The following is a 27,111-nucleotide window of genomic DNA, read 5'->3' as shown; positions in this document are numbered from 1 at the left end:
CACAATTTATTTGTCTATATTTCAAAAGGCACTTTAGCTGGACATAGAACTATTCAAGCTCTCTTTCATACAACATTTAGGGTTTCCTTCCCACTGATACCCAAACCATGAAACAGAACAAGACAGATGTTCTCTCTTACTCTTTAAAGATCCAGAGAGACCTGAAACCAAGGTGCCAAAATAGAATTAGAAATAGAAGGAACATTTTTTAAATTTCCATGTCTGTTGAAGGGTAAGGACTTCAACTAGGAAGAACACCTCCCGTGCTCTAAGGAAGTATGTCTCATGAACTGTGATAGTCTTGTATAAGGGACCGCCTAGCACCCTATGCCCCCCGCAGGGCTCTGCACCTTTCAACGTTCCGCAGGGCCTGCAAGACGGAGCTCTTCCGCCAGGTCTATGGTTGAGGCTGGGGCTGCTGGGGTACATCGACTGCTCTCCCCCGGGCTTCTTCTTGAACAGTGTTGACCTCCTTCTCCTCCACCCCCCCTTTTTTAGGAAGGGGGTAGCAAGGGGATCTTATTATTGTGCCGCCATGTTGTGACATTTTAAAGTCTTTTAATGGGAGTTTTAATGGGGTTTTAAGACACTGTAACCCGCCACGAGCCATTTGGGAGTGGCAGGAAATAAATCGAAATAGTAGTAATAATAACAACAATAACAATAATAATAATAATCCAGGCCAATTATCACAGTCAGAACATGAAAAAAGCATATGGAATTATATTATTTCAGAATACAGACTTGGGATTAAGTGACTCAATAAATTTAAATTGTTTTTGTTGTTGTTATATTTATTAATTGCCCTATCTCATGAGACTAAGAGCAGTTAACAACAGAATAAAACATAACATTTGTATAAAAACATAAAATTAAATACATACAAGGGGAGATGGGTGGGTGGTGGAAGGCATGGATATCAAGTGTGAATGATGAAAAAACAGACAGGATAATTACTTCAAATTCAGGAACTGTGAACTGAGCTGCAAACTTAAGAAAAGTTAACTTTGTTGTTTAAATGGATTCTGAAAACACATATTAAGGAAGCGGAAAATTCAGATTTCCTGAAGAGATACATTTTTGTGGGGAGTTCCATGACAATTTCAGCTCATTAAGACAGCCAATGCTTTCCACTATTGCAGAAATAGTCTCAGTCAGTCCACATGTTTGTTTACATGGATCTTGATCTTGCACATATAAGAATGCTTGTACATGTAATCTTGGGGTTGTGGGTGACATAGCTTTATAGATGAAATGGCTTGTTAGAGAGCTGGTGTAGTTGATTCAGAATTTTCAGGGAGGCAATCACACCTAAAAAAATCCTTAGATTTAACTAGCTAAAAATATTTGCAATATCCATTATCTAATATAATGGATAATTATATCCTTAATTATAATTAAATTGTTAAAAATTAAGTAAGGCAGTATTATATATTTAACTAGCCCAAATAGCGGTGGGAGCCCACAATGGCCATGTGGTCACCCTACCAGCTGTAGTGCTGGCAGCATGGGCAATGTTCCTGGCAGCCAACCAGGCTGGTAGGAGGCCAGAGCGGCAGGCTGGGCTAGGCACTGTGGGACTACTGTCCTCTGTGTTTTGGCAGGGTGCCGCAGGACCGTTCTCCTCCGTGGCCAGGGAGCATCTGGTCACAAGGCTGTGAGTGCACCTCGTGGCTCACTTCAGGGAGTGGGCACTCTGGGGGCCAGCCTAATCCTGGTGCACCCAGCTTTGCTCAACATGCCTAGGTTGGCCCGTGAAGCCAGAAGCAGTGTCCAGACATTAAGATGTGTTCTGGACACTGCTCCTTCCATAGTGGCTCTGCCAAAATATTAGAGCTACTAATGGTTATATATTTAATGTTGGCTAGAGTGTATAAGAAGTAATTCCTGTAAATGGATGGCTGTAGATTCTGCTAAATTATAAGAAAATTAATCTACAAGTAATAGTGTTAGGTTATATCCATTCTTTCAAGATATGGTTTCAGATGAGAATCACACTAATGCACTAATGCACTAATGTCTAAAAACACCAGGCAAACTTTAAAAAATAGAAAATGTATTTATTTATTTATAATCAATTTTATATACCTCCACTCCCAACATAGTTGGCTCGTGGCGGCTTACAGTCAATGAAGACAGTAAAAACATCAATAACACTAAAAAACATCTTAATCTTAAAACACACAATAAAACCCACAATGCCATAAAATTCCCTCCCCCCCAAAAAAAAAACCCCAGAAGAATCAAGATGGTGGAAATAACAATTCTCTCCCCCAGTGGCTCAGTGCCCTATCACCAATTCACCATGGCATCACCAACAGGTAGTTGCCCACTAAGAAGGAATAAAAGCTTTAGGAAAAGTAGATTTATGAACACATAATGAGAAAGAGCACTCTGCTGTCTTCTGTATCTCTTAAGTAGACAGCTATTAAATGTGGACACAGCAGACATAAAACTGATAAACTGCAAAGTGATCTGTAATCTGACTTTTAAAAGTCACTTTAAGTCACCACAACTGCTGGGGTTCTAGTAGTGCAGGAGTGGCCAAACCGGCTCTCCAAATGTTCATGCCAGCTCCTGCTCATAATAATTGTAGTTTATGGACATCTGGAGACCCACAGTTTGGTCACCCCTGTTCCAATGTAATGAGTCATAACAATCATGCCATGTTTAATGTTAACTTCCCAGTCAGCTGATCTATATTTCCTCCATATTTTATTTATTGTTTTATTTACACCCCATCTTTCTCATCAGCAGGGACCCAAACAGCATACATTGTTCTATCAAGCAGGTTAGGGATATGACTAGTCCTAAACGGACCCAGCAAGGAATAAGGAAAGAGGTCTCTATATTTTTGTAATATTAAATGTCTTGTCATCTTAAATTAGCTACATGCTTATCCCTACATCCCATAAGGAAGACAGCAAACAGTGCGTAGAGTTAAACTAAGATTTCTTACACAAGAATTTGTTCATCAGCTCTGCCCTATAAGAATGGAATTAATACAACAGCTCCTCTTCAGAATAGAGGTCTAAATTAGCAGTCATGACTAATGGCCATTGAAACATTTATCTGTTTACACCACTCAGAATGTTCTATGAATCTCACAAGACAAATATGACAATGATGCACTTCAAGAACATTTTGCCAATTAGTTAGCCTACTAGGTCTCTCAGACTGTCATGTCTGAGGATTTGGTGTGCGTGTGTGGGGGTGGGGGTTTATTTTTCAAGATACATGGCCTTTCAGCTACAAGAACAAAGCAAAGGTGACATATGGACACTTTCTACATTAATTACAAGTATGTATTCCTTGTGGGCATCAGGGGAATATCTCTCAGACACTACTTCCGGTTAAAAGGGGCAGTCAGCTGGCCTTAATTATGTTTTCAAATGCCTTGGATATTTTTGTTAATGACAGCCCTGTTAACCTCAAACTTTGGAAGTCGGTATAGGCATGAACCTAAAAATCCTGCTTTCGGGTGACCCCCAAATGGAATTTAAAATACCTAAAACTGGCAAGTTTGGATCCCCTTTTCACCTGGCAGGAATCACCTGGGAAGGAATAAATAGCTGGCAGTCAGCTCTCTGATGCTCCTGCCTACACTGCTGTGCTTGGAAGGCTTGTCCCTGGTTGTCATGCTTTTTGTGTAGGACAGTGCTGGGTGGGCAAGGCTTTGGGCCAAGGGCACCTCTAGGGTGGTCACCAAAAAGGGTTAAGAGCATGTGGAGCAGGGAGAGGCCACAGATTTGTGCAATGTTTGGTGTGGGGCCTCTCCAGCTGCCTTTGGTGCTCTGCAGAAGTGGCTGGTCCAGTGGGGGCCAGGAGGGGTCACACATTGGCACCAAAGGCATCCCCAGCCAACCTGCTCACCTGCTGCAAGAGAGAAGAAGCAGCAGCTGGGCAGAAGGAGCTAGAGCAGAACAGTGTGTGATGCCTGTGAGGAGCAGGCTGGCTATTCTCTTTCTGTGGTACAGCAGCCATGAGATGGTGGCACATGAAGCACATTGACGACAGAAAGGGCTCTGGACTCAACCAGGGGCTCGGTGCAGGATGAGAAGGCTAGAGACCCTCCCTGCAGCAGCAGTGCCAGGCAGCTTCTCCAAGCATCAAACTCACTTTTTTCTGCTGCTATTGCCAGGCTGGGCAGGCAGGGATTGGGGCTACCAGCTCTGGAAGGGCTACCACTTCTGGAAGGCCTGCACTGCTCATTGGTTCAGCTGCTGTGCTGCCCTCCCCTTCCCCCGTGTTCATGGCCTGGGAGCTGCTCAAAGCCACCCTTTCTTCCGCCAGGGACTTGCTGCCACTTTGCTCCAGACCATCCTGGAGACCTGAGTATAACACTACTGAATGCCCGAGGCAGGGAGAGGGCTTTCTGTTGTGGTACAAATTAGTTAGCTAATGGCAGCATAATTGTACACTTGGTGGAGATGATGGCATAGCCTGTGGACAGGGAGCACTGTGAGCTGGGAGATTCCGAGAGTCAGGCACGAGTTGCAGAGGTGGGCTTACTTCCAGGCCCTCTGGCAGCAGGGGATGCTGAGGCAGTGGGGAAATCACCTGGGAAGGGTTAATTGGTTAGCTGCCATTTAAGCCTAATAACTGATGGGAGGACCCACTCTTCTAAGCTGTTAGGCCCAGGCAGCCAAACTGAGCGTGACAAAAGTCCGGTAAATGTTTGTGCAAGGGACCTTCCCCAAATATGAGTTCAGATCTACTTACAGAAAAAATAGAAATGTGGAAGGCCTTTTAAAAAGGTATGTCACACAGTTCTTATAGACTAGTTATGTGCTGTTACAAAATATTTGCACTGTCTCTTTGGAGCACCCAAGAGAAGAGGGCAACCTGGAATTTTCCAGCAGTAGTTTAAGTCTAAATTACCACTAAGCAAGTTGAGACCCTGATGAGAAGAAAATGTGGCAGGGAATTGCCATTGTCAAAGAACACTGCTTCAGGTGGGGAGAGATCCTGCAAGCCCATCTACATTTCTTGCATTTTTTTAAAATTCCAAATTGCCTGCATATTGGAAAACCCCACAGTTGCACAACATCAGCAGGGTAAGGCAGGGTATTATCCTGCCTTACATCCACCACATTCCAGAGAGATGAAAGTAGCTTCAGATACTGTCTTTAATGAATATGCAGTCTGCAAAGACGAGAACTGAAGGTTCTGAACTGCACAGCCAATATTTCCAGCATCCAGGCTCTTATTGGTCTTGCAGCATTGCCCTACAGGCAAAGCCAAGGCATAAATAAGAATGCTCAGCACTAGCCATTATAGGGCAGCATTGAGCCATTAAGCTCATTAGGTCAATGCATTGCTCTTTATAAGAGCACAGGAGCTCTTATGGTAGAATCAATCAATAATGCACATTGTAAAATCTCTGTGCAGGATGTTTTCAGAGCTACCCTGCATCCCGTACTAAGATTTCATTGCTCTTACTGGGCAGCAAACCTGTAATTGCTATTTAGTGTTCACTTTGAGGGGAGCTAAATCCAATCCTAGTACTCTGATAAGTCTACCTGTAAACAAAGTCACATACAACTAATATATATCATTTGTCACACTGCTATACTAGTTTTACACTGCCAGGCTTTGTTTGTTTACAGATGTACATTTAAAATGGAATATGCTGAGCAATCCTTGGATTCCTCATCCCAGTAGTAAGTTTTCTTTAAAAAAAAACTGCTAAGGCTACTAATAGAAAAACATTTTTTTTTAATGCTATATGCTGGGTTTTGTTTCTTCCACATTACTAATTCATCTAGTTCTTCATGCATTATACTTTACCTGAGGATATGTTTTGGTTTATGACTAATCTTGAGCAAAGCGCATTCTGCCCTTGAACTCCCTAGTACATTCAATCTAGGCAATTATTAACTGGATTTCCACTAGAACAATATCCTGACAAAACCCACTGAAGAACTTTCATTAATGTTAAACAATTTTGCAAGGGAGGAATCCCATTGCAATTTTAATATTTTATACTAAAATTGAACTCCCAGCCTCATGGGCAGAGCTTTCAGACTGCATGTTTGCTTCCTTACCACTCTGTGCCACAAGAGGCTCATCTATGGACAGTACCAAAAGGCAAAATGATATGAAGCCGGAAGATAAGCCCCTCAGGTCGGAAGGTGTCCAATATGCTACTGGGGATGAGCAGACGGCTAGTACGAGTAGCACCAGAATGAATGAAGCGACTGGGCCAAAGCCAAAAGGACGCTCAGTTGTGGAGGGAACTGGAGGTGAAAAGACTGTCCGATGCTGTAAAGACAGAGAATGAGGTGGCTGGATGGAGTCACTGAAGCAGTTGGTGCAAGCTTAAATGGACTCCGGGGAATGGTAGAGGACAGGAAGGCCTGGAGGATCATTGTCCATGGGGTCGCGATTGGTCGGACACGATTTTGCAACAACAACAACTCCCTGCCCCAGCCAGCCATGCAGTTCCATGTGTATTTTGTTCTTCAGAAGAGGAAGCACCAGCTTCTGACAACTGTTCCCTCCCTCTGCAGCATCCACTGTTGCTCCCTGTGTTGAGATAGTACAGTTGGCAGTAACAGAAAGATGAAAAAAGACTTTCCTGATTCACGAAGTCCACTGTGGGTACATATATGATTAAACAGAGGCAACAATGTTGCTATAAGGTGCAATCCTATACACTGTTAAACTTAATACTCTTCTAAGTCCGCTGAAGTCAATGGATTTAGAAAGGTGTAACTCTGCTGAGGATTGCACTGTTAAAACTTTTATGATTTGAATGGCAAAAAGGAGAAGACAGCCAGTGTGGTTTAGTAGTTACAGAAGTTGTTAGACTAGGATCTGGGAGAGCCAAGTTCAAATCCCCAGTCTGCCATGGAAACTTGGACCAGTTGTGCATCCTTTCTGCCTACCTCACAAGGTGGTTGTAAGGATACAATGTAGATGAGATGAATGATGTAAGCCACTTTGGGTGCCCACTGAAGTAAATAAATAAATTCAATGTATGTTTTATATTAGAGCCTACCATTGCCTTCACCCCTGCCCAAGCAAGGCTATCAAGAAAGAGGGCAAAAGAATTCTGAGGGCTCTCTTCATGGGCTAGGGAGGGGGGTGGCAAGGGACTCCACAAGTTATTTATTGTCATATGATACAATGTTTCAGATCTTGTGGGCATGAGATAAGGCCAATGAAATATTTGCCTGGGAGCCTGTGGTGGCTGTCAGCAGACCCCATTCTAAGAACCCCTCTAGTGGTGTGCTCTTGTATCACCAAAGGGATTTTACTCTTATAAGTGCTACAGTTTCTTGGATCAGGAGATGGTATTATTTATTATCCCTTATACCAGCGCTGGAGGTACTACGCCAGGTCAGATGTTCCACTCTGCAACTACCTAGGCAACATCTGGGGATCCTTTATTTTCTAGGGGATATATTAATATGAATCAAGCAGTAGAGATTTTATGAAACACAGTTTTAAAAAAAGATGTTGAAAGTAAATGCTCTCTGATCTTACTTTGCAGGGGGAAAAGCCTTCTTTCTCTCTTTCCTGTCTAGCCATAATTTGCATGCATTCAACAATGACTTAGTTATTGCTTAGTCCAAGCATATCCAAACCCGGCAAATGGTTTCTGGTTTGTGATACTTTGTATATGAGAGGCTTGGCATGAAAGTGGAGCAGGCAAGATAGCCTCCTGAAACAGTTCAGTCTTTTCTACCAAAAGAAGGGGAAGCCTAGGCTCCTCAGTGCCCTGCTGTTAATTCCCTATTAGGAAACATATTTTAGCATTTTACATGATGAATCAACTGTCACTCATGACTACCATGCCAAGAGTAATTAAAATGAAATCAGCTCAGCAATAGCCAACTGTGTCTATTTAGGAGCTACTCTCACTAGACTTCTAATCGTGCTTGCCATATTCCTGCAAGTCCAAAAGCCAATTCTTAAATGTTTGTTTGTTTCTAAAATATACTACTCCCCCCCCCCAATTTTTATGATATAACTCTACAGAGACCAGAACTTCTTCTTTCACTATAAAGAAGGAAGCCAGAGTAGAAGTTGAACCATTTAAATGTATTATCATCTCTTTATAACATGATTTTAAGCACTGACTCTGAACAGCTTTGGATACTGAATAACAGTGCAGTCCTAAGGACCTTGAAGACAATGGTCTTAGAAGGGTACAACTTTGTTGCATTTCTGGGTGAAATAATATTTACAGCCTCCCAAACCTACTTCCCACAGCCAGCATAACATTATATCAGCAACAATCCTGCCACAACTGCGGGAAGGGGAAGGAAATCTCACAGAAATCCTGGCTGCCCTGTCTAGCTTCCCACCATGCCTCCAAACCATGCTGAGCACAAATACCAATTAAGTCTATAGACAGTCATAGCTCCCCTAAACAATAATCCCAGCTCACATATGAGATCACTATGTTGGGTGTACACAGAGTGTTTACAGAAAGACTTTAGCAATAGGTATGCTAGAGAAAGAGTATTTTGCATTAACAACCAAATACAGAATAAATTCCATTATGGCATATTACTAATGTTTGCTGAGAACTATTAAAATACAGACACCAAATGGGATCCTTTACTCATCTAACTGCAGATGTCAAGATAATGCATCCCACACAAGTAAGCAATGGTGGAGTATCCCCTACCTCTATACCTGCACTTACTCTATACATTGCCTAAATAACCTTCCCTGGCTAAATAGTTGCTGGCAACAAATATTGGGGAGGGGTTTGCTGATAAGCTGGAAGTACGTTACTATATGACACTGTCGTGTAACTTACCACTGCAGCTGGGATATGCAGTTCAGTGTTTCCTTGTTTCTGCACTTAGTATCTGTATCCCCTTTGCCTAGCAAATGGCCAGTCTTCTTAACCCTCCCTCTTGTGGGAGTGGTTTTGAGGTGCATTTGTCTCAGGGCTGCGCTGCCTTTGCCACAGTTGTGTTTCCTTTGTTCCCTGCCTTGTTGTATTCTGTAATTGGGTGACCATGGGTTATGGTTAGCCTACACAATAAGGTCTGGATTGGCTGTTTTCAAGTATGGCTTTCAAGAGATGTCATTTGCATGTGGCTCCATGTCTGCTGGATTGTGGTGAGATTGGTGTTGACTTTGGTTCTTCTATGGCAGGGATGGTCAAACTGCCAGCAAGGTGCTGGTGGGGGCTCATGGAAAGTGTAGTTCATGGACATCCGGAGAACCACAGTTTGGCCATCCCTGTTCTGTGGTCTCCAGACCAAAGAGTCAAGTCAAGTCAAATCTCTCTCCCACTCCCTCCCTCCCCATCTCCCTCCCCTCTCCCTCTCCCCATTTATTTTCTGCTGAGCAAGCACAAGATACTAGCTAGCAGTACCAGTACCAGACTTCTGACAATAATGCAGTGACACCAAGAGTTTAAGAGTGAGATATTTTTGGATACTAGATTTCTGCACAAGCACCCTATGATTACCTTGCCCTCTTCACTCCTTCTCATGCAGGATTTTTCCTTCTGTTTTATTTTGTGCTGAGTAGCCCCTTTATTTTATTCTTATTTGTTTGTCTGTGGCTGTCCCACCCAGATTCTATATATCTATACACAAACAAGTACACAAGGCTTTTAAAAGTGCAAAATAAACAAAATGTTTAATTTAACTTGAAGAATAGGTTAGGTGGAATCAGGTGTAGAACGTATTAGGTGAACTGATAATAAAACTGAGCTAACTTTGTATTCACACAAACATCAGATAATTTGTTGCCAACAATTAAGTGTTTCTGCTATTCAACATCTTTAAAACTTTGAGGAGAGGAACAAAAACTAAATAAAAATAAAGAACATAACAAGTGGCTATATTTTTAGACATTCAGTAATAAATCATTACACAATGAAACTATTACAATCAAGGATGCTGTGACTTCAGGTTGATGGTTCCCCACTTAATTAAAAGCTGCTCATCAATCACAGTGGAAATAAACAGACATTTCCATCTGCATCAGAACAGTGTGGGTGGCAGCAATGTTTAAACACAGCAGTTCTATTCTATTTAGGATCAATGCTGGACAGAGAGAGATAGCCTCTAAAAATATTTTCACATAGTATATCATCTGTCAGCTGTGATAACAGGTGCTTTGGAGCTTTAGTGAACAGCAATCCAGAAATATTTTAAGAAATTGATAAGGTCCATATGTACACTTTCTTTTAACATATATATTTGAGTATCACTATGGCCAGTCACCAAACAACCTTAAACATATCCGCACATATGAAGCTGCCTTATTCCAGTGATCTACATCCATAGATCACCATCATCTCCACTGACTGGTATAGTGGCAAAAAACAGCATTTTCTAAAGAAAAACATCAGATACCAAATATGGGTTACACTGGGGTTAATTCACAGCTGACTAATTTACTGCTTAGTGTAAATTTAGTGTGGGTTCCTTTGGTGGTTACCCAAATGGTTTTCCATTGCCAGTGTCCGGGCAACTCCACAATGGTTCCAAGTTTGGAGCAGTAACCCAGCCTGCACACCAAAATGTGAGATACTGATCATCAACATCATCCTTTAATGCCAGTGAGCATGCAGGGTTAAACAGTGAAGCCCAACACCAAGAGTATTTCCTCACTACGCCCTGGGTCTGGTACCTAGGTTTTCCTCTCCCCATACAAGTTTGTCCCATAAACATAAATCACCAAGCTCACACTAATCCTCTCAACCATCAGTTAACCTGTCACCACCATGGATTACATCTATATAAAATACTTGCCCAAAGTAGATTAATAAAAAGATTTCCTCCCAGGCCATCTGAAAAAGCCCCCCAACATTCCTGAAGCAACCTATTAAGTGGAGAGAAAAAGTTTTGCCAGAAAATGGATGGCCAGATGGTGTGGAGCCTCTACATTGAAATAGCCCCACCCCCTTCGTTCCATTGGTCATTATACTAGTTTGCATCCTTGGCTAACCAATAGCTTGTGACTCCCCTTTAAAGTGGATGAGAGCAAATGAATGACACCTGTCTGAAAGGTAGGAAACTATTTTTTGTCAAATGAATACTGTCCATCCAACAGCCATTTTTGTATCTGATCAGAGGCATTGTATCATAGATCCTAGAAGTCATGTGTTTCTTCTGTTTTTAAAAAGAATATCAGAATGGTTAACCAGCTTTTATTCACAGACCAAGGGACGTGCATATAAAGATAAAGGACATTCACCATGACCCTTACCTACCTGCTTTGGGCAGGATCTCAGATGTCAAAACCTGCACTGAACACACGTACAAGCAGTTCTGCCATTTGTCATTGACAAATACACCCCAAAGCCTTGAACCATAAAATTATAGACTCAGAGTTGGAATGGATTTCCATGGTCATCTAGTCCAACCCCCTGCACAATGCAGGAACTCACAACTACCTGCCCACCCACAGTGACCTCAGTTTCATGCCTAAATGATCCCTCCACCACAAATCTCCAGAATCCAAACTGGCCTAGAGGACATTTACCTACCATCCCACAGTGGCAATCAGCAATTCCCTGTTCTTTGGACTAAGACTGTTCTTTTGACTATGCTTCCCCATACCTTTGAGCCAAAGGTATATATTGTTTACATTCTGTGAAGAAACATAGATCATAGCGAAGTACTAGACCATCAGCAAATATTAAGTTGGAAAAACAAACACTGATGAAAATGCCACTTTGAAAACAGTTTAAATCTGGAGGCCGTTTTGGTTGTTTTATGACGATTAAAAGAAGGTATAAGACATTTCTATATGTATTTGTTAAATTGTTCAAATGTTAATTATAGCCTAGGGCAGGGGCAGTCAACCTGTGTTCCTCCAGATATTCATGGACTCCAATTCCCATGAGCCCCTGCCAGTGTTTGCTGGCAGGGGCTCATGGGAATTGGAGTCCATGAACATCTGGAGGACCACAGGTTGACTACCCCTACCCTAGGGTAGGTTCTTTCTTCAGCTATAGAGGTCAAGCTAATGGGTTGGTAAATACCCAGATGATTCTTTTTCCCCTTCTCAAAGATGGGGACAGCATTTGTGTTCCTCCAATAATCTGCAACTTCAACTGTTCTCCAAGAATTGGACACAATTTATCTGGCCTAGAGAATTTGGTTTCATTTAAGGAAACTAGGTGTTTATGGACTACCCCTGCAGTGATCCTAGGCCACAACTCCCATCCCTCATCATGTGAGCATGATTCCCCTCACAAGAGAAGACTGAGGAGAAGTAGGAATTGAGCAGTTCATCCCTCTCTTCATCACCTGTTCCAATGTCATTTTCTGGTGCTTGCAATGGCCCTACATGTCCCTATTCTTTTTCTTATGCTGAATATAACTAAAGAACCCTTTTTGTTGTTTTTAGAATTTCTTCAGAGTCCAATAGCACCTTTAAGACCAACAAAAATTTATTCAAGGTGTGAGCTTTCAAGTGCAAACACTCTTCCTCAGACCTTGCACTCGAAAGCTCACGCCTTAAATAAATTTTGTTGGTCTTACATATGCTATTGGACTCTGATTTTATTGTGCTACTTCAGACCAACACAGCTACCAATTTGAATCTATGAGAATTTCTTGCTAGCCTAAACTCATACTGAGCTTCAGTTTTTCTAACACTCTCCTATAAGCATTGATTATTTGTTTATATTCCTCCTTGGTTATAAGGTCCTCCTTCCATTTCCTAAATAAGTCTTTTTTATTACTCAGTTCTTTTGAAAGCTGTTTATGGAGCCACCCTGGTTTCTTTAGGTTCCTCATCTGCTAGGGCAGTGAGCTGAGCTGGGTCTAGCTCAGAGATGCTGCCTGTCTCCTGGGAGCCAATGGGATATTTGCACATTGTGGATCATATTCTCAAAATAGGGTGCCATTTTATCCCACACTGTAGAAGCCCAACAAGTTTGCCCTTGGAAGAAATCTGTATTTGGATCCCTCAGCCCAGGGGTAGTCAATTGTAGTCCATGGTCATCTGGAGGGCCGCACTTTGACTACCCCTGTCTCAGCCTCTGTTTTATACTCCCCCACACTGCTGTCCCAAGGAGCTGAGCACATACATACAGTGGTTGTTGTCCTATACCTTTCAATTCAATTGTTCTAAATTCCCATACTGTTGTTTGCAGGAAAGACCTTAGACACTCTTACTGCTTCCATCCCATTGTCATCTCAGTCTCTGCCTAAGAAGAAGCTGAGCTTTGAAAGGGGTTCAGGAAATAACAGTTCAAGTTGTTCCTGATTTTATTCTTTTGGCCACCATCAGAATTCTTGGGGCCAACTGTAGAATGAAAGCCAGGGGGTTCTTTGAAGGAGAACCAAACAATATAACCTACATAATTCAGTCTCAAAGCCAGTCTCAGGTACAACCTGCAGCAAAGAACTGATCCAACCACTCAAAGGACCCAGACAAAGTCATGTATCAGTGCCACAAGCTTAAGGTGACCAGATTTTAACATTGGTAAAGCAGGACACCATTGACCAGGGGGGTTCTTGATTAAAAATTTGGTCTATATTGAGCAACAAAATGTTTCATAGAATGCATAGAACGCAAAAATAGTATTGTAATATATATATATCTTTTAATTTCAACATAAGTACAATTTGCCAGGTACCCCCAGATGTCCCTCCAAAAGTGGGACAATCTGGTCACCTTACACAAACTACATTCCAGCATTTGAGGCTGTGCAAAGCAAGGCCCACTCAGGATTTTTTAATATTCTGTGTTTTCTGCCACTTTGCATCACTCAAAACAACAGCTTTGGGGTTTGATATTTTTTCCCATATTCTCTTCCACAAAGTTTCTTTCCTCCCTTGTCATCAGCATGTTCACCTTAAATTCAGATATGAAGATCCCACAGCTGTTGTTTGAGGAAGCTCCTATTCCTCTTGCCATTGTAAACAAACAGAGGACTTTATTATGGCCGCCTCTTGTCCAGCCCTGGCCCAGACACCAGCTATGTGTCAGCAGCCTTGACTGGCTCTCAGTTTATGCATATGTTAGCACTGCATGAGCCTGAAAGTTGTGTGATACAACAGTCTTCACTAAAACAGGGTGCCACAGTCCCAACAGATTAACCCCCATATGAAAGGAAAGTATATAATATTAAAAAAACAGAAAACATTCTGCAGTTGCTTAAAAAAAAGTGACAATATTTTGTTATTCCTTTTTTTGTTTGTATATGCTGCTTATTCTTCTTCAGGACCCAATCAGCAATTGAATAATGATGTTGTTGACATTAATGATCTTCCTTGCTTTTCACAAGCAGACTATATAAAAGATAAGCACAATCCTAAAACATCTGATAAAGTAAGCCATCAGCTGTGAAAACTTATTTCACAATAAATCAGGCCTGATCTAATATTCTACTACAAGTTTTGACATTTTGCTGACACTGATATAGTGACTGTCTTTTAATGTAGTTTACCTACTTAACAATTCAAAATGGTTGCATTTTCATTTGATATACGCATAATGCAATCCTAAGCAGAGTTATACCCTTCTACGTACATTGATGTGAATGGGTAAAATTTTGCTTAGGACTGTACTCCTGATATTGCCTTGAGAGTATTATAGTGACAGCTGATGATACATTATAGCAATGCTAGAAAACTATTTTTCTCTTAAGTTTGTTTTAGCTGAGTAAATGTCAGGTCTGCAGAGACAAGCTGTGCAAAGGGCTACAGCATTTCCTTGTGTGTGCAAATATCACACAAGAACCCCTACATTCCCCTAGTTTGGCTACTAAATTTAGCCATAGGATATAACACATCATGCCACCTTTCATATCTCAAATAAGTTATGGAGAGACCTAGTGCTAACCATTGGTCAGCATGTCATGCTGTTGTAGTGCCATCCTAAGGTCTACTCAGTGAGGTTTACTTCCAGGAAAGTATCCTTACAATTGCACAGCTAGTATCTTTAAAAGACAGTAGCAAAACCTCTTACAAGAAAAACTTTAAAAGGTACGAATCAGAAGTACCATTGATTATTTCCTGTCATGTGATCATGCTTCAAGCTTAATGGAGAATTCAGTATGTTCTTTTGCTAATAGATAAGTGGGTCATCAATTATGTATTTCCTCCTGTGCTTTGTCATCACCGATTAAAATATCTTCCTCTTTGCAAAAAAAAAAAAAGCACTGTTTTGAAACAGAAACTTAACAAAAGTACATTTATTAACATTTTACTAGAGTTTTATGATAAAGTAAGCAGCTGGTAACTGGAATGTTTTAAAAAAATTATCTCTCTCTCTCTCCAGAGAGCACAAAGAAATACCAAAGTTTGGAGGGGAAAACAGTTTTCATTAAAAAAAATCAATGATGGAACACTGAGAAGCAGTAGATCTTGAATATATATCACACTGAGGCAAAAAACACCTACTGAGCCTCAACACCCTCCACCCTGTTTAATTATCAGAAACTGAAAATTAGGCACAATATGCATAAAATGGGTTTTTAAAACAGCAATTGCCATAAGTCCAGAAACATTGAGACACATGGTTTTATAGCTGAGTTAAATGTAAAAACAGCTTTTGTTTTAGGTGAAACAATTAAAATTAGTAGACAGAAGACAACTGGCCTGGTGCTATTTCTTGAAAATATTGTTGACTGGGTTTTTACTGCATTTAAAGATCTTACATGGCTCTCCTAAAGATAAATAAGTGTTCACATTACTTAGACCAGATTTGTGGTTCTATGGCTTCACATGCAAAACAAACAAAAACTTGCCGAGAATTCTAAACACTATATGTTGTTGACAATAAAATAAGTGTAATTTAGATGAATTCCTGCAGCTTTCTGAAATGATTTACACAGAAACTTGCCAGCTATAGGGGATACTTTACAACCAAACACATTCTTTGCTATTTCCTATGCAGCCTTTCTTGGGGATTGTGTAATGTTCTGAAAGCTTGGAATATATCAGGTCTCAGCAGTAAAAATCACTCAAAAATAAGTACTAGGAATCACCACAATACTATAATTACTGTTACCTTCAAGATTATGAAGATGCCATTGATTTACAGTAGAAGGGGAGATGCCTTCCAAAAGTTAAAAATGCCCAGAAACAGGAAATAACAAACTCCTTTAAAGTTACCCTTCCCTTCCTGCAGAGCTTACCAGCTTTGTTTTGATACGCTGCAAAAATTCTTCCATGTTGGATGTCGGCCTGTCGGTTGTGCCCAGCCAGGGCAAAGTCCCATGCCAGAGCCCTGGGTTGCTTCCGAAGGGCGGTTCCTGCCTCCTGCAGCTAGAGCCGCTGCTACGCGTCCCTGTAGACCAGCGTTGCCCGTTAGACGCTCTCCCTATTTGGGTAAAGCGGGAGCCGGCTGTACCCAGGCTGAGGGGGAGAGCAGCGAAGAGTTTCCGCGATTCCACAGGCCGGCCGAGCTCCACCGCCAATCGCAGAGGCGCTCAGGCGGGCTGACGTCACGCAGGCAGTTGCTGCAACCATGGACAGCGCCCAAAAGTGAGGACTAGCAGAGAGGATGCAGAGGTCTGCAGCAGAGCAAGGCGCTCCCCTCCCCCTCCCCCGCGCGCCTAGACGGCGGCGTGGAGTTCATGGGCTTGCAGAGTCTAAGAAATCCAGCTGCCGTCCGGACAAGAAAGGGGAGAGCTTTGATGTATGGTCTGAGGCTTCTGCTCAGGAGGAATGATGGATTGCACTCGTCTACAGAACGGTGCGCGCTTTTTGCCCTCTGAAACACGTGTTGCTTCCCTGATGAAAAGATAAAAGTGAGCTCTTACCTGCAAAAGCAGTTTGTGACAATAAATCTTCAAATTGCCACATTGTCTTTTTATTGTGCTGCTCGGTTTACTGCAAGGAAGTAGATACTAGCATCTCCTGCTCAACCCATTAACCAAGGCAGGACCAGTCGGCACAGCTCCTGGCTGACCCAATCACCGCCAAACTGCAGCATCCTAACAAAGTTGTTGCTTCCAGCAATTTGGTGCCCTCTTCCTTTTCTTCCACCCAGCTCCACATTTTTGCCTGCTCAGCCAGATCTTCCCTGTTATGGTATTGTAGAAAATAAAACAACCTTTCCTTTTCATTTTTCTTTTCCACACTTGTCTTCATTTTGCCCTTCTCCTTTCATTATATATATTCATTTTCTCCCCCGCTTCTAATCCCCCATCTATTTGTCAATCTTGATCTCAGCTCCGCATCCCTATCCTGGTTGGGAGCTTAGAGGTATTTAATAGCAGTATAGTATCAGAAATCGCTTGAGACCTATTCCATATGATTTTCTGAGCAATTGTTTTTACACGGTAGGTAGCTAGGTCTTTCCTTAACCTTACCCATTTATCCAGGCTTCGGATTGGGATTCTCATTTTCTTTGGTCAGCTCAATGGAGACAGCAATTATGCTAGGACCAGTCAGTAATAAAAGGAAACTAGGCTGACAAAGAACACGGTGGTTAGGTATGATCAAAATGAACACTGGCCAGACCATTATAAAACTGAAAGAAGCAGTGCAAGATCAAAAAAATATGGCGATAGTTGACCCACAGAATCACCAAGAGTCAGACATGACTGAATAGCTAAGATCATCATCATCATCATCATCATAGCAGCAGACCCTTGTTAATATTATGAATGGATGTTTGTGTGTAGCAGGAGGGTAAATATTTCCTTGTGATCCATCCAAGCAGTCGATGTTCCCTGCCACCCACATGAATAAATGTATAATGTTAACCTAACTTAGTGGAACATGTTAGAATTCCCCCCGCCCGCCCCCCATCTGATTTAATTACATTTTAAACCCTGTCCAGGCAGTGTGTTGCTGTTGTCACATAGATGGAACATCTAATATACTTTTGTAAATGATATTTTGCTAACATCAATGTTCCTGTTACATGACAAAAAGACACAATCTTTGTCATCAAAATCAGTCCCAAGGATCCCAGCACTTCTCTTTCAGCACCACTGCATAATAATAGACATTTCTATTTGCATTTATTGTTAAATTGTTTAAATGTTAATTATAACCTAGGGTTGGTTCCTTCTTTCTTCTGTAACTGGATGGGGAGCTACCAGGTCCTTGTCAAACAGTATTTCCTTTGGCTACTGGAGACCTGCCCATCAGTGATAGTTATCCACTTGTAAACTGCTTCAGATGCTATGATCCTGTGCATGGACAGTTCTCCATCCAGGAGTGAGTTGAAAATATCTCCAAATGGAGGAGGCAGCCACATGACACTTATGCTGAATTCTGTTGCTGAATTGTCTTTCTTAATCAGTGACCACATATAAGGTACCTTCTCACACAAAAACATGCCTACTCCATGCATTATTCAATGCAAGGCCAGTCCTACAATGACTCACCACTCAGAACATCCAAATCAGACCAAAGTGTATAGCGATCAAAGAGCGGTTGGTGCACTGCAGGCTAGGCTTTTCTCCACCACTAACCTGCAACCACTTTTTTGGGGGGCTGAGGGGGACCCACACAATGTAATTATTTTTGTTAAATGATACCTAGATTTGCTTCAATTACATTCTTTTTAAATAAAAAAAAACAGCCTTGTTTCTAACTTTCCAGTCTAAAGGCTGACTAATTTTCTGTAATTACAGCCTTCTGCAAGTATGGAAGTTTTTTTTTTTAAACCCCTGTTTAATTTTGTTTAGACTACATGCAAAGTATTCTTCCCCAAAATATTATTTTATTGTATATAAAGAAATCATTTATATGCTGCCTTTCCACCCTGATAGTGTCCTCAAGGCAACAAATAGGCATTAAAACCCTTAAAATGTGTATGTGTGTGTTGGCCGCTCATATACAAACAAAGCCAGGGAGGAGGGCCAATAAGAGCTTATTGGGGGTATGCCAAACAAAACAAAGAAGTCTTGGCCCTCTGGTGAAAGACAATAAGAGGGGGAGACAGGAAGTTTCCAGGGAGTTCCAAAGATTTGGCACTATGACCAAGAATCAGTACCACTCCAGGTATCTTTATTTATCTAGAAAATACCATTTTTTTTCTGAGAAATGTAGGTTCAAAAACCCACTCTTACCATGGAAACTTGACAATTTCTTCAGGTCAGTCATACATTCTCAGACTAACCTACCTCACAGGGTTATTGTAAGGGTATAATGGAAGAGAGGAGAATGATATAAGCTACTTTGGGCCACCACTGGAGAAGAAAGAAAAACATGGTGCTGACTGTGGAGTCAAGAGAGTGTTTGCACAGAAGTTCCTCAATGCACAACAGTTACAAGTAAGTTTAGCACTGTTTTAACTTCAAGTAGCCTGTGCAGTCCTACATTGGGAGTATAGTAATGGGTGATGGGAACAATGATGGGTGTGGAGCTGTCATTTGACTAAACTGTGCAGAACAACTTTTCCATCAGCTGATTCATGTGTAGAATTTATATCTGTGGAGTAGTTCCTTATGCACGAGTCATTACATTTACTCAATGGAGGACAAATATAAGACCTGTGCTCTCCCAGCTGCACTGATTGCAGAATGGAGATTGAATCAGATTCAAGGATCAGGTCATCTGAATGGTCTGACTGCCTCACTCCCATATTAGCAACCTGATGTCTCTCAGCTAACGTGGTGCAGTTTGGGGGGGGGGGGTTAGTCTGGTTAGTTAGTGCTCGGCTGTTGCCTAATGTTGATAGTGTGGATTAGTTTTAATGGTTTCAACTATCGGCATTATTGTAATTTTTATCTTGTAAACCGCCGTGAGCCTAAGAGAATGGCGGTATAAAAGTTTCATCATCATCATCTTCTGTGATAAATGAAATCACCCTAGGGAGAAAAGACAGGATCATCATACATATACTACATATTGTCTGGATGAAATTTAGTGAAAGGTGGGTCAGAGTGTAAAGCAGATAGTTTTCTAATCCTGCAAGCTAGTAACTCTAGCTATCAAAAATATTGTTTTGATGCAGAAGAGAAAATGGGCATGCGGGCTGGCTATAGGTCTGAAGCTTTATACATTAAATGTATAAAATGTCTTTTATACACAAAAGTTCCATGGAAGACTCAAGGGACAAGCCAAACACTGAAGAGATCTTATTGCCATTTCTTGGACAATTGATATAAGAAGCCTCACTTTCTAGAAACAAATGTGGGGAAGAAATTGCTGCTAAATGTACCTTAAGGGAGGCCAGGTTGTTTAACTTTAAGACATAATACAGTTTAGGGAAAGAGGAAAGCTGGAAAGTGAAATCCATTTAGCATTAGCCATATAGAAAACTTAAGCCATTTGATTGCATAAGACTCTGAAGTATAGGAGTTATGAAAATTTTCTAATATCCTTCTGACAAGAAAATTGTTAGCATCTGTAGAATAAGCCAGGTTGTGATATCAAGGTATGTTGTGGTGTAGTATACAGTCCATACATAGGTGGTCCCGGCAGTGTGGCTGGGGAATCGTATTACCCATGGCCATGTTGTGGTCAAGACCCATTGCTGATAAGATGATGAGGATACATGGAAAGTTGCCCCAATACATTTAGCAGAAAATTTGGCTGATAAGAAGAATGAGCAGGAAGACAAATTATAGAGTTCCTGATGAGGTAATTTGAAAGATATCCCCTGAGAGCTGTGGATCTCTTGTAGCCAGGAAACAAAGAAAGGAAGCATTTGGCATTCTCTTTGGTTGCAAAAATATCCACAGAGTGAAAGCCCCATTTCTAAGAAATCAGATGTAGGTAACATTCCTAAATGGGTTATTAATGGCTAATTGATTTGGTTGGCTGGGACAGTCAACACAGGCATTCTTTGAATCAGCTTTATAATTTCTTTGTTTCTGGAATTTATATACCACCCTTCTCAAACTGGTCATCTCAGGATGGTGTACAATCTTTATATATATGATATAATATTAAAAACTATTCAATAAAATAAGCATTTAAAATATTTAAAACTTCATATCTGATTCACAACACCCCCCCCAAAAAAAAAACAGAAGACCCTATGGGTAGGGGAAAGAGGGAGAAGGCAGAATAAAGGAAGCCCACCAGACTGTACTACATGAATTCTCCGCTGGCTTCAACCAAAGGCTTGGAAGAAGACCTCCATCTTGCAAGCCCTGAAGAACTTCATAAATTCCGTGAGTGCCCTGATCTCAACTGGGAGCTCATTCCACCAAGTAGGAGCCAGGGTCAAAAAGGCCCTGGGCCTGGTTGTAGCCAAGATCTCTTCCTTGGGGCTGGGGACTCTCAGCTGGTTGACATTGGTTGGACACAACATTCTCCGGGGGATGTACTCAGAGAGGCAGTCCTTCAGATATGCAGGGCCTGGACCATGTATAACCTTGGAGGTCAGTACCAAATCCTTGAACCATATCTGGAATTCCTACAGAAGTCAGTGCAGCTGCCGAACAGCTGGTCTTAAGTTGGCTCTCCAGGGTGTGTTTGTGAGAACCCAGGCAGCTGCATTTTTGACCAGCTGCAATTTCCAGATTAGGAACAAGGGAAGACCTGCTTGGAGGTGACCATATCATGTGGCCAGGTGCTTCAGTGCCAAATAGGGTGCCACTAGCTTAGCTTGGCAAAGATGGATACTCTCGTGACTTGAGCCTCCAGGTCACTCCCAGGTGCAGTTGTAAGCTGCACACCATCCAGCCTGGGAAAATATGCTTCCTGATCTGGGCCATTCCTCCTAGCAACATGACTTCCATCTTTGAAGGGTTCCGTTCCAGTGCTTGCTTTGAGCCACTCCACCACAGCCTCCAGGCACTGGATGAATGAGCTTGAAGGGGCGAGTGGCCAATTATCCATCAGGTAGAGGTAGAACTGGGTGTCATCCACATATTGGTGACACCCAAATCCCAAACCCTGTACTAGCTGGGTTAGAGGGTGCATAAAAATGTTAAATAATGTTGGGGAGAGAATCACATCTTGCAGATCCCCACAAGAGAGTTGGTGTTGGTGCGACTGATTCTCCCTGATAGTGACTTTCTGTCCTTGATCACAGAGAAAGGAGATCAACCACTGAAGGGCTATCTCCCATATCCCTGCATCAACAAGGGAGTGAGCAAGAAACCAGTGATGAACCATATCAAATGCTGCCATCAGATCAAGTAACAAAAGCAGCACTGATCCACCTTGGTCCTGTTGTCTCCAGAGGTCATCCATCAGCATGACCATAGCTTTCTCTAAACCATGCCAAGGTTGGAAATCAGATAGAAATGGGTCCAAAACTGACAATTAATCCAGAAATTCTAGAAGTTGGTCCACTTTAGACTGATCTGCATATGTACAATCCTAATGTGGGACTATAGCAACAGCTCAAAGATGAACTTGTCTTCTTCTATAAATCATAACTGTAGCGCTGCCATAAACAACCAAGGTTTGGTTTTTCATTATTATATTGTCAGCACTTCCTGTTTTATTTTTTCTGAGCTGGTGTATAAAATAAGAAAAAATGTACTTTTTAATAGTTTGGCCTAATTTGCACAAAGTGGCATGGTGGCCGCTTTTTATGCAACTGCCTGTTTATACTATACACAATGAGCCTGGGCACAGACTCACTGTGCAAATCATTCTACAAGCAAATGCAAAAAAACAAAAAAAAACTTGCATGCATTCTGTATAAATTGGTAGCATGTGAATTAATAAGCATGTAATGGTACATAAATTAGTAGCATACAATCATTTATAAACTTTGTGAGTTTCAAGGTCTTGGGAATTTTTTTCTCACTTGCATTATTTTACAGTTCATTGAAGACATTACAGCAATACTCTAGAGCATTTGGTTCCTTATTAGCAAACTGCTTCAGAAAGATCTGCATCATTCCATCTTGGATTACAAACTCATGATATCTGCAGATCATGTTATTGAATGGCCTCTCAGGAACAATCTGTTCCACAGGACAATAATTATTAGGTTTTAACATATTCCTTGAAAATTGAACTGCAAGCATAAGTCAGTCTTACCTGTCACCCTCCCTGAATATGAGAGAGAGAGAGAGAGAGAGAGAGAGAGAGAGAGAGAGAGGCAAGCAGACAGACAGACAGACAAAGAACAAATGCATCAATATATGTAATACTTAAAATGGCTCTGTCTGAATATTGGGGCCATGGGGAAAGAAATTAGATTCCTCTGCAAACCTGGGCTGAATCTGCACAGAGCTTTTGATTGACCTGGAGTGACCCTCCCTTTTCCCCATGATATTCTAGGCTGAATCTGCATTTACTTTGTTTATTCTGTTGTGGATCCTGCTGAATCTAGATTGATTTGAACTTGGGTATTTCTCCCCCACACACACATTGAAACAGAAAAGTGTCCTGCACATGATTAGGGAAGCTCAGAAGGGGGGGAGGGAGCCAAGCACAGCAGAAGCCTCTTTCTTTCTCTTTTTGAAGGGGGGGGGATGGATTGGAGACAGCAGAGGGGGGGACCAAGAGGCAAATCTCTGCTGAGAGAAGTTAGGGCTTTCCCTTTAAGGCAAGCTTGCAGCCTGCAAATGAGGAAGCCTTTGAACTGAAGCCTTGGCCAATCGGGGCTTCTCTACCATGGAGCTCAGCAGCAAGTTTGGAACAGGCAGAGATCTGCATGCTTTCTCATGCCAATTTTTCAAATATTGAGGGTTATAGCCACTCTAGGATATCACAGGGAAATTGTAGAGTCACTTTGGATCAATTATGCTTCTTGCAGGGGGGAAATTTAAATTGGACAAAATCAAAATCAAAATCACATTCAGTGGAGAAGGCAGGGACTAAATCGACCTGGGATTGGAATAAAAGCTCCATGCAGATTCAGATTTTATATTGTAAAAATATTATGAAATCATTAGAAGCAGATGGAGAAGGGGCTCTATTAGATAAAGAAAGCTTTTTTCCTCCTGGGTATAAATGGTTTCTGAGATATCAATTACATTCGTTTTATTTGAAAAAGGAACTTAAAAATAGATGAATAGATCTTTAACAGAATTTGAACAATTAATAGAAAAAATTGAAAACATAGAAGGGAAATTAATATCAAGATTATACAAAATACTATTAAATAAGTGGCTGCCAAATTCACAATCCATAAAGGAAATATGGGAATCAGAACTTCATATAAAAATAAGAGGATTGGTATACATTATTTAAGCAAATCCTTTTTAATTCAATATCTAGGAATGTTCTAGAACATGGTTTAAATGTTATTCAGAAATGGTACTATACACCAATTAGATTATCTTATCTAAGTGGTTCTCAAAACAAAAACTGTTGGAGAGGATATGGCCAGTTGAGGACTTATATTCATATGTGGTGGGATTGTCCAGTAGTTAAAGAATTCGGGGGGGGGGGGGAGAGAAGATAGAACCATCAGCTTCATTAGCTCTTCTTAACTTATTTTTGAATACACAAAAAACTGGTTACTTTTATGACTGTAGCTGCCAGAATAGTTATTGCTAACAATTAGAAAAATGCTGAAAATTTGGTGATAGATTAGTAGTGGAATAAACTAAAGCAACTTATGATTCTAGAAAAAATAGTTTACAATATAAGAATAATTCAAGGAGTCTGTCAAAGGAATAAATTTGATTTAGTTTGGAAAAATGTAAGAGAATACAAAAAATCTTTAAATAGCAATGTTTGGGAGTTAATTATGTAAATATGTTACGTTCTGTATTTAGTTAATCATATTTTTTTTCCACACAGTATTTGTGATGACACTGTTATTTTTTCTTTTCTATGTCTAAAATAAAAAACTGGAAAAAAATATCGGGGCTCTCTCAGCCTCACCAACCTAATAGAGTGTCTGTTGCGGGGAGAGGAAAGGCAATTGTAACCTGCTTTGAAACTCTTTCTGGTAGAGAAAAGCAGCATATAAGAACTCTTCTGCTGCTGCTGCTGCTTCAAATATGCTATATTGGGAACGGATAAACATATTAAGTATACGGCCAGCCAAATCTTAAGAGATAATTGGTATAAAATGTTTTAGATGGTATATCACCCCAAAGGACATTGAGAAAATGGACAAAAATTACAAAGTTAAATGCCGGAAATGTCAAGAAATATATATAACTTTTTATCAAATATGGGAGGCTTGCATAAAAGCAAAAAAATAATTGAAAGGAAATACGTGAAGAAATGTAAAATGTACTAAAATTCTCACAGGTTGACTATTGTGGGGAGACGAATGGAAAAGGTGTTTGTAAACTGTTTTGAGACTCCTTTGGGTAGTAAGCAATAGGGTACAAAAATCCGTTCTTCTAAGGAGCAACCATGAAAGAAGCTTGTGGACACATAACATTTTATCAACAGTGAAAAAAATGGAAAAGGAACAGGGTAGACACCTGTGTAGTGTGACTGCCCCATGTGTATTAGGGCAGAGGGCCATTTCGGTGTCTGTGGCCTAATTCACACAAGAAGGGAAATGATGCAGAACTGGGGGGAATTGGTTGCCATGTAATCTTCCCCTAAGAAGAGTCTCCAGTCTGATTTTCCCTTCACATATCTGAAGACATGGCTCTGGAAAGCTCATCTGTAACCACTATGCCACAATTCCCAACGGTCTTTTCCCACACTCAACGAACATTACAAACCACAGTTTCTTGATACACATATCTCCATATCCATGCCCTCATTTGCCACCATGCCACCACAACCTCCCACACAACACACACATTCAACCCCATGCCCTTACAGACTGGACAGCTCCTCCCCTTCCTCTTCCCACTGCCAAGATCTAGCACCTGTTGTATTCTTGGATACAACGGGCTTTGCCCCTAGTAAAATATAATTCTGATGGGAACAAGAAATATGGCTGAAATTTGATGGGATGGCATTTTCCACCACCACTTAACACTCCAATGAATCTAACCACTACACCACACTGCAGTCTGACCCACAGACCATGGGGAAAGAAATTAGATTCCTCTGCAAACCTGGGCTGAATCAGAAAGTAGAACAAAAGTGTTCCATAAAGTGGCCATTAAATTTGGTGGAGCTGAAGAATACTGTCCCCCCCAAAAAACATTATCTTTTCCTTCTGCTTTTTGATAGGCCTAAACATCTCATCTCATTTTTGTACTCAAAACAGACCTATTTTTGTAGTCATGTGCACCAACCTGCTAACCACTGGGGTGGTGGTTTTACTACAATAGAAGTTCTAGGATTTAGAGTCCATATGGCCTAGTGGTTACAGCAGCAGATTAGGGAGTGGGGTTGCAATCCTCCAGAAGGGACCTAAAGATCTCTTACAACACAGAGATGAATATTCCTGAGTGTTATGCCAACAAAATGGCATAACGCTAAAAAAATAACATGCCTCCGGCCTTTCCTCACCTTCTGGCTCTCTGCTGCCATCTTGTGCTTCTTAGCACTCTGCACACCTGCTTCAAATGGTGGAAGAGAGCAACATGTTTTACACATTACTCCTCTGCCTGTCAATCAAGCCAGGCAGCCAATCACCTTTCTCCATCACCTTTTAAAGAAGCCCGCTATGCCAGCTAATTTTTTAAAGTAAAACTTCTCCATTGAGATGCCTATGCCACCCCTTTTGGAATCATGAGCCTTGAATCTTTTAAAAATTAATCTCAAGCCTGATTTAGAGAGTCATTCTTTGTGTTTTAACTGGGTTTTTTTTTTTATTTGCTTTGCTTGAATGATTTAACATACATTTGTTGCTCTAGGCAGTTTGCTTTAAAAAAAGCACAACTCGTCCCTGGGAGAAAGGAGAGGGAGGGAGGGAGGTGTGAGGGTGGGAAATGGATGGAGGTGAAGATAGCACTACTTTGGCTCCGCACATTTCCTTGGTGTGTGGCTTACTGAGTGCTCTCCTCTGGCTAGCGCTACATAGTTTGGGGAATCCACTTTATGTGATTTCCCAGCTAGCACTTTAAAGTGGAGGATGTAGCTACCAGTTTGCTGCTTGGATGCTGGATATTGGCATCATGCAAAATGCCAAAAGTATGGTGTCTGCAGAAGGTGAGCATTTCACTTTTGTTATCAGGTGCGGAATGGCCATCAGTGTCTGCAAATGAATAAGCATGCAAAGAAAAGAGAGAGAAAAATCACCTAACATCTGCAGCAAATCAATCACAAGTGACACAGGAGCAGAAGCCGTAAGGGGGAGGTTGACAACTCCATTTACCCATCCCAATCAGAAATAACTGTTGAAAGTAGCAGTCTTTAAAAGCACTGGCTTCAAGGTACCATCCGTGTAAATGCATAATCTCTTCTTCCTCTCAGGAAGTCAAGGACA

General features: G+C 41.2%; 1 protein-coding gene across 16 annotated transcripts in view; it reads right to left on the bottom strand.

Annotated features, from left to right (window-relative positions):
- The window catches only part of PRUNE2 (prune homolog 2 with BCH domain), a 157,024-nt gene extending 140,673 nt beyond the window's left edge, over positions 1–16,351 (bottom strand). For 6 of the 16 annotated variants that reach the window (XM_077344742.1, XM_077344743.1, XM_077344745.1 and 3 more), the window contains exon 1: positions 16,079–16,350. In XM_077344742.1, coding sequence (XP_077200857.1) covers positions 16,079–16,114 — 36 coding nt within the window. In that variant the 5' untranslated portion in view covers positions 16,115–16,350. Of the gene's footprint in view, positions 1–14,941; positions 14,999–16,078 lie in introns of those variants that run through there. The other 10 variants (XM_077344751.1, XM_077344741.1, XM_077344752.1 and 7 more) reach the window with 5 other exon arrangements.
- Between the last annotated feature and the right edge of the window lie 10,760 nt (positions 16,352–27,111).

This window comes from Paroedura picta, chromosome 7 (genome assembly GCF_049243985.1).
Source record: "Paroedura picta isolate Pp20150507F chromosome 7, Ppicta_v3.0, whole genome shotgun sequence".
NCBI lineage: Eukaryota > Metazoa > Chordata > Lepidosauria > Squamata > Gekkonidae > Paroedura > Paroedura picta.
Note: the sequence above shows the minus strand (reverse complement) of the source record. Positions and strands in the feature narration are given on the sequence as shown.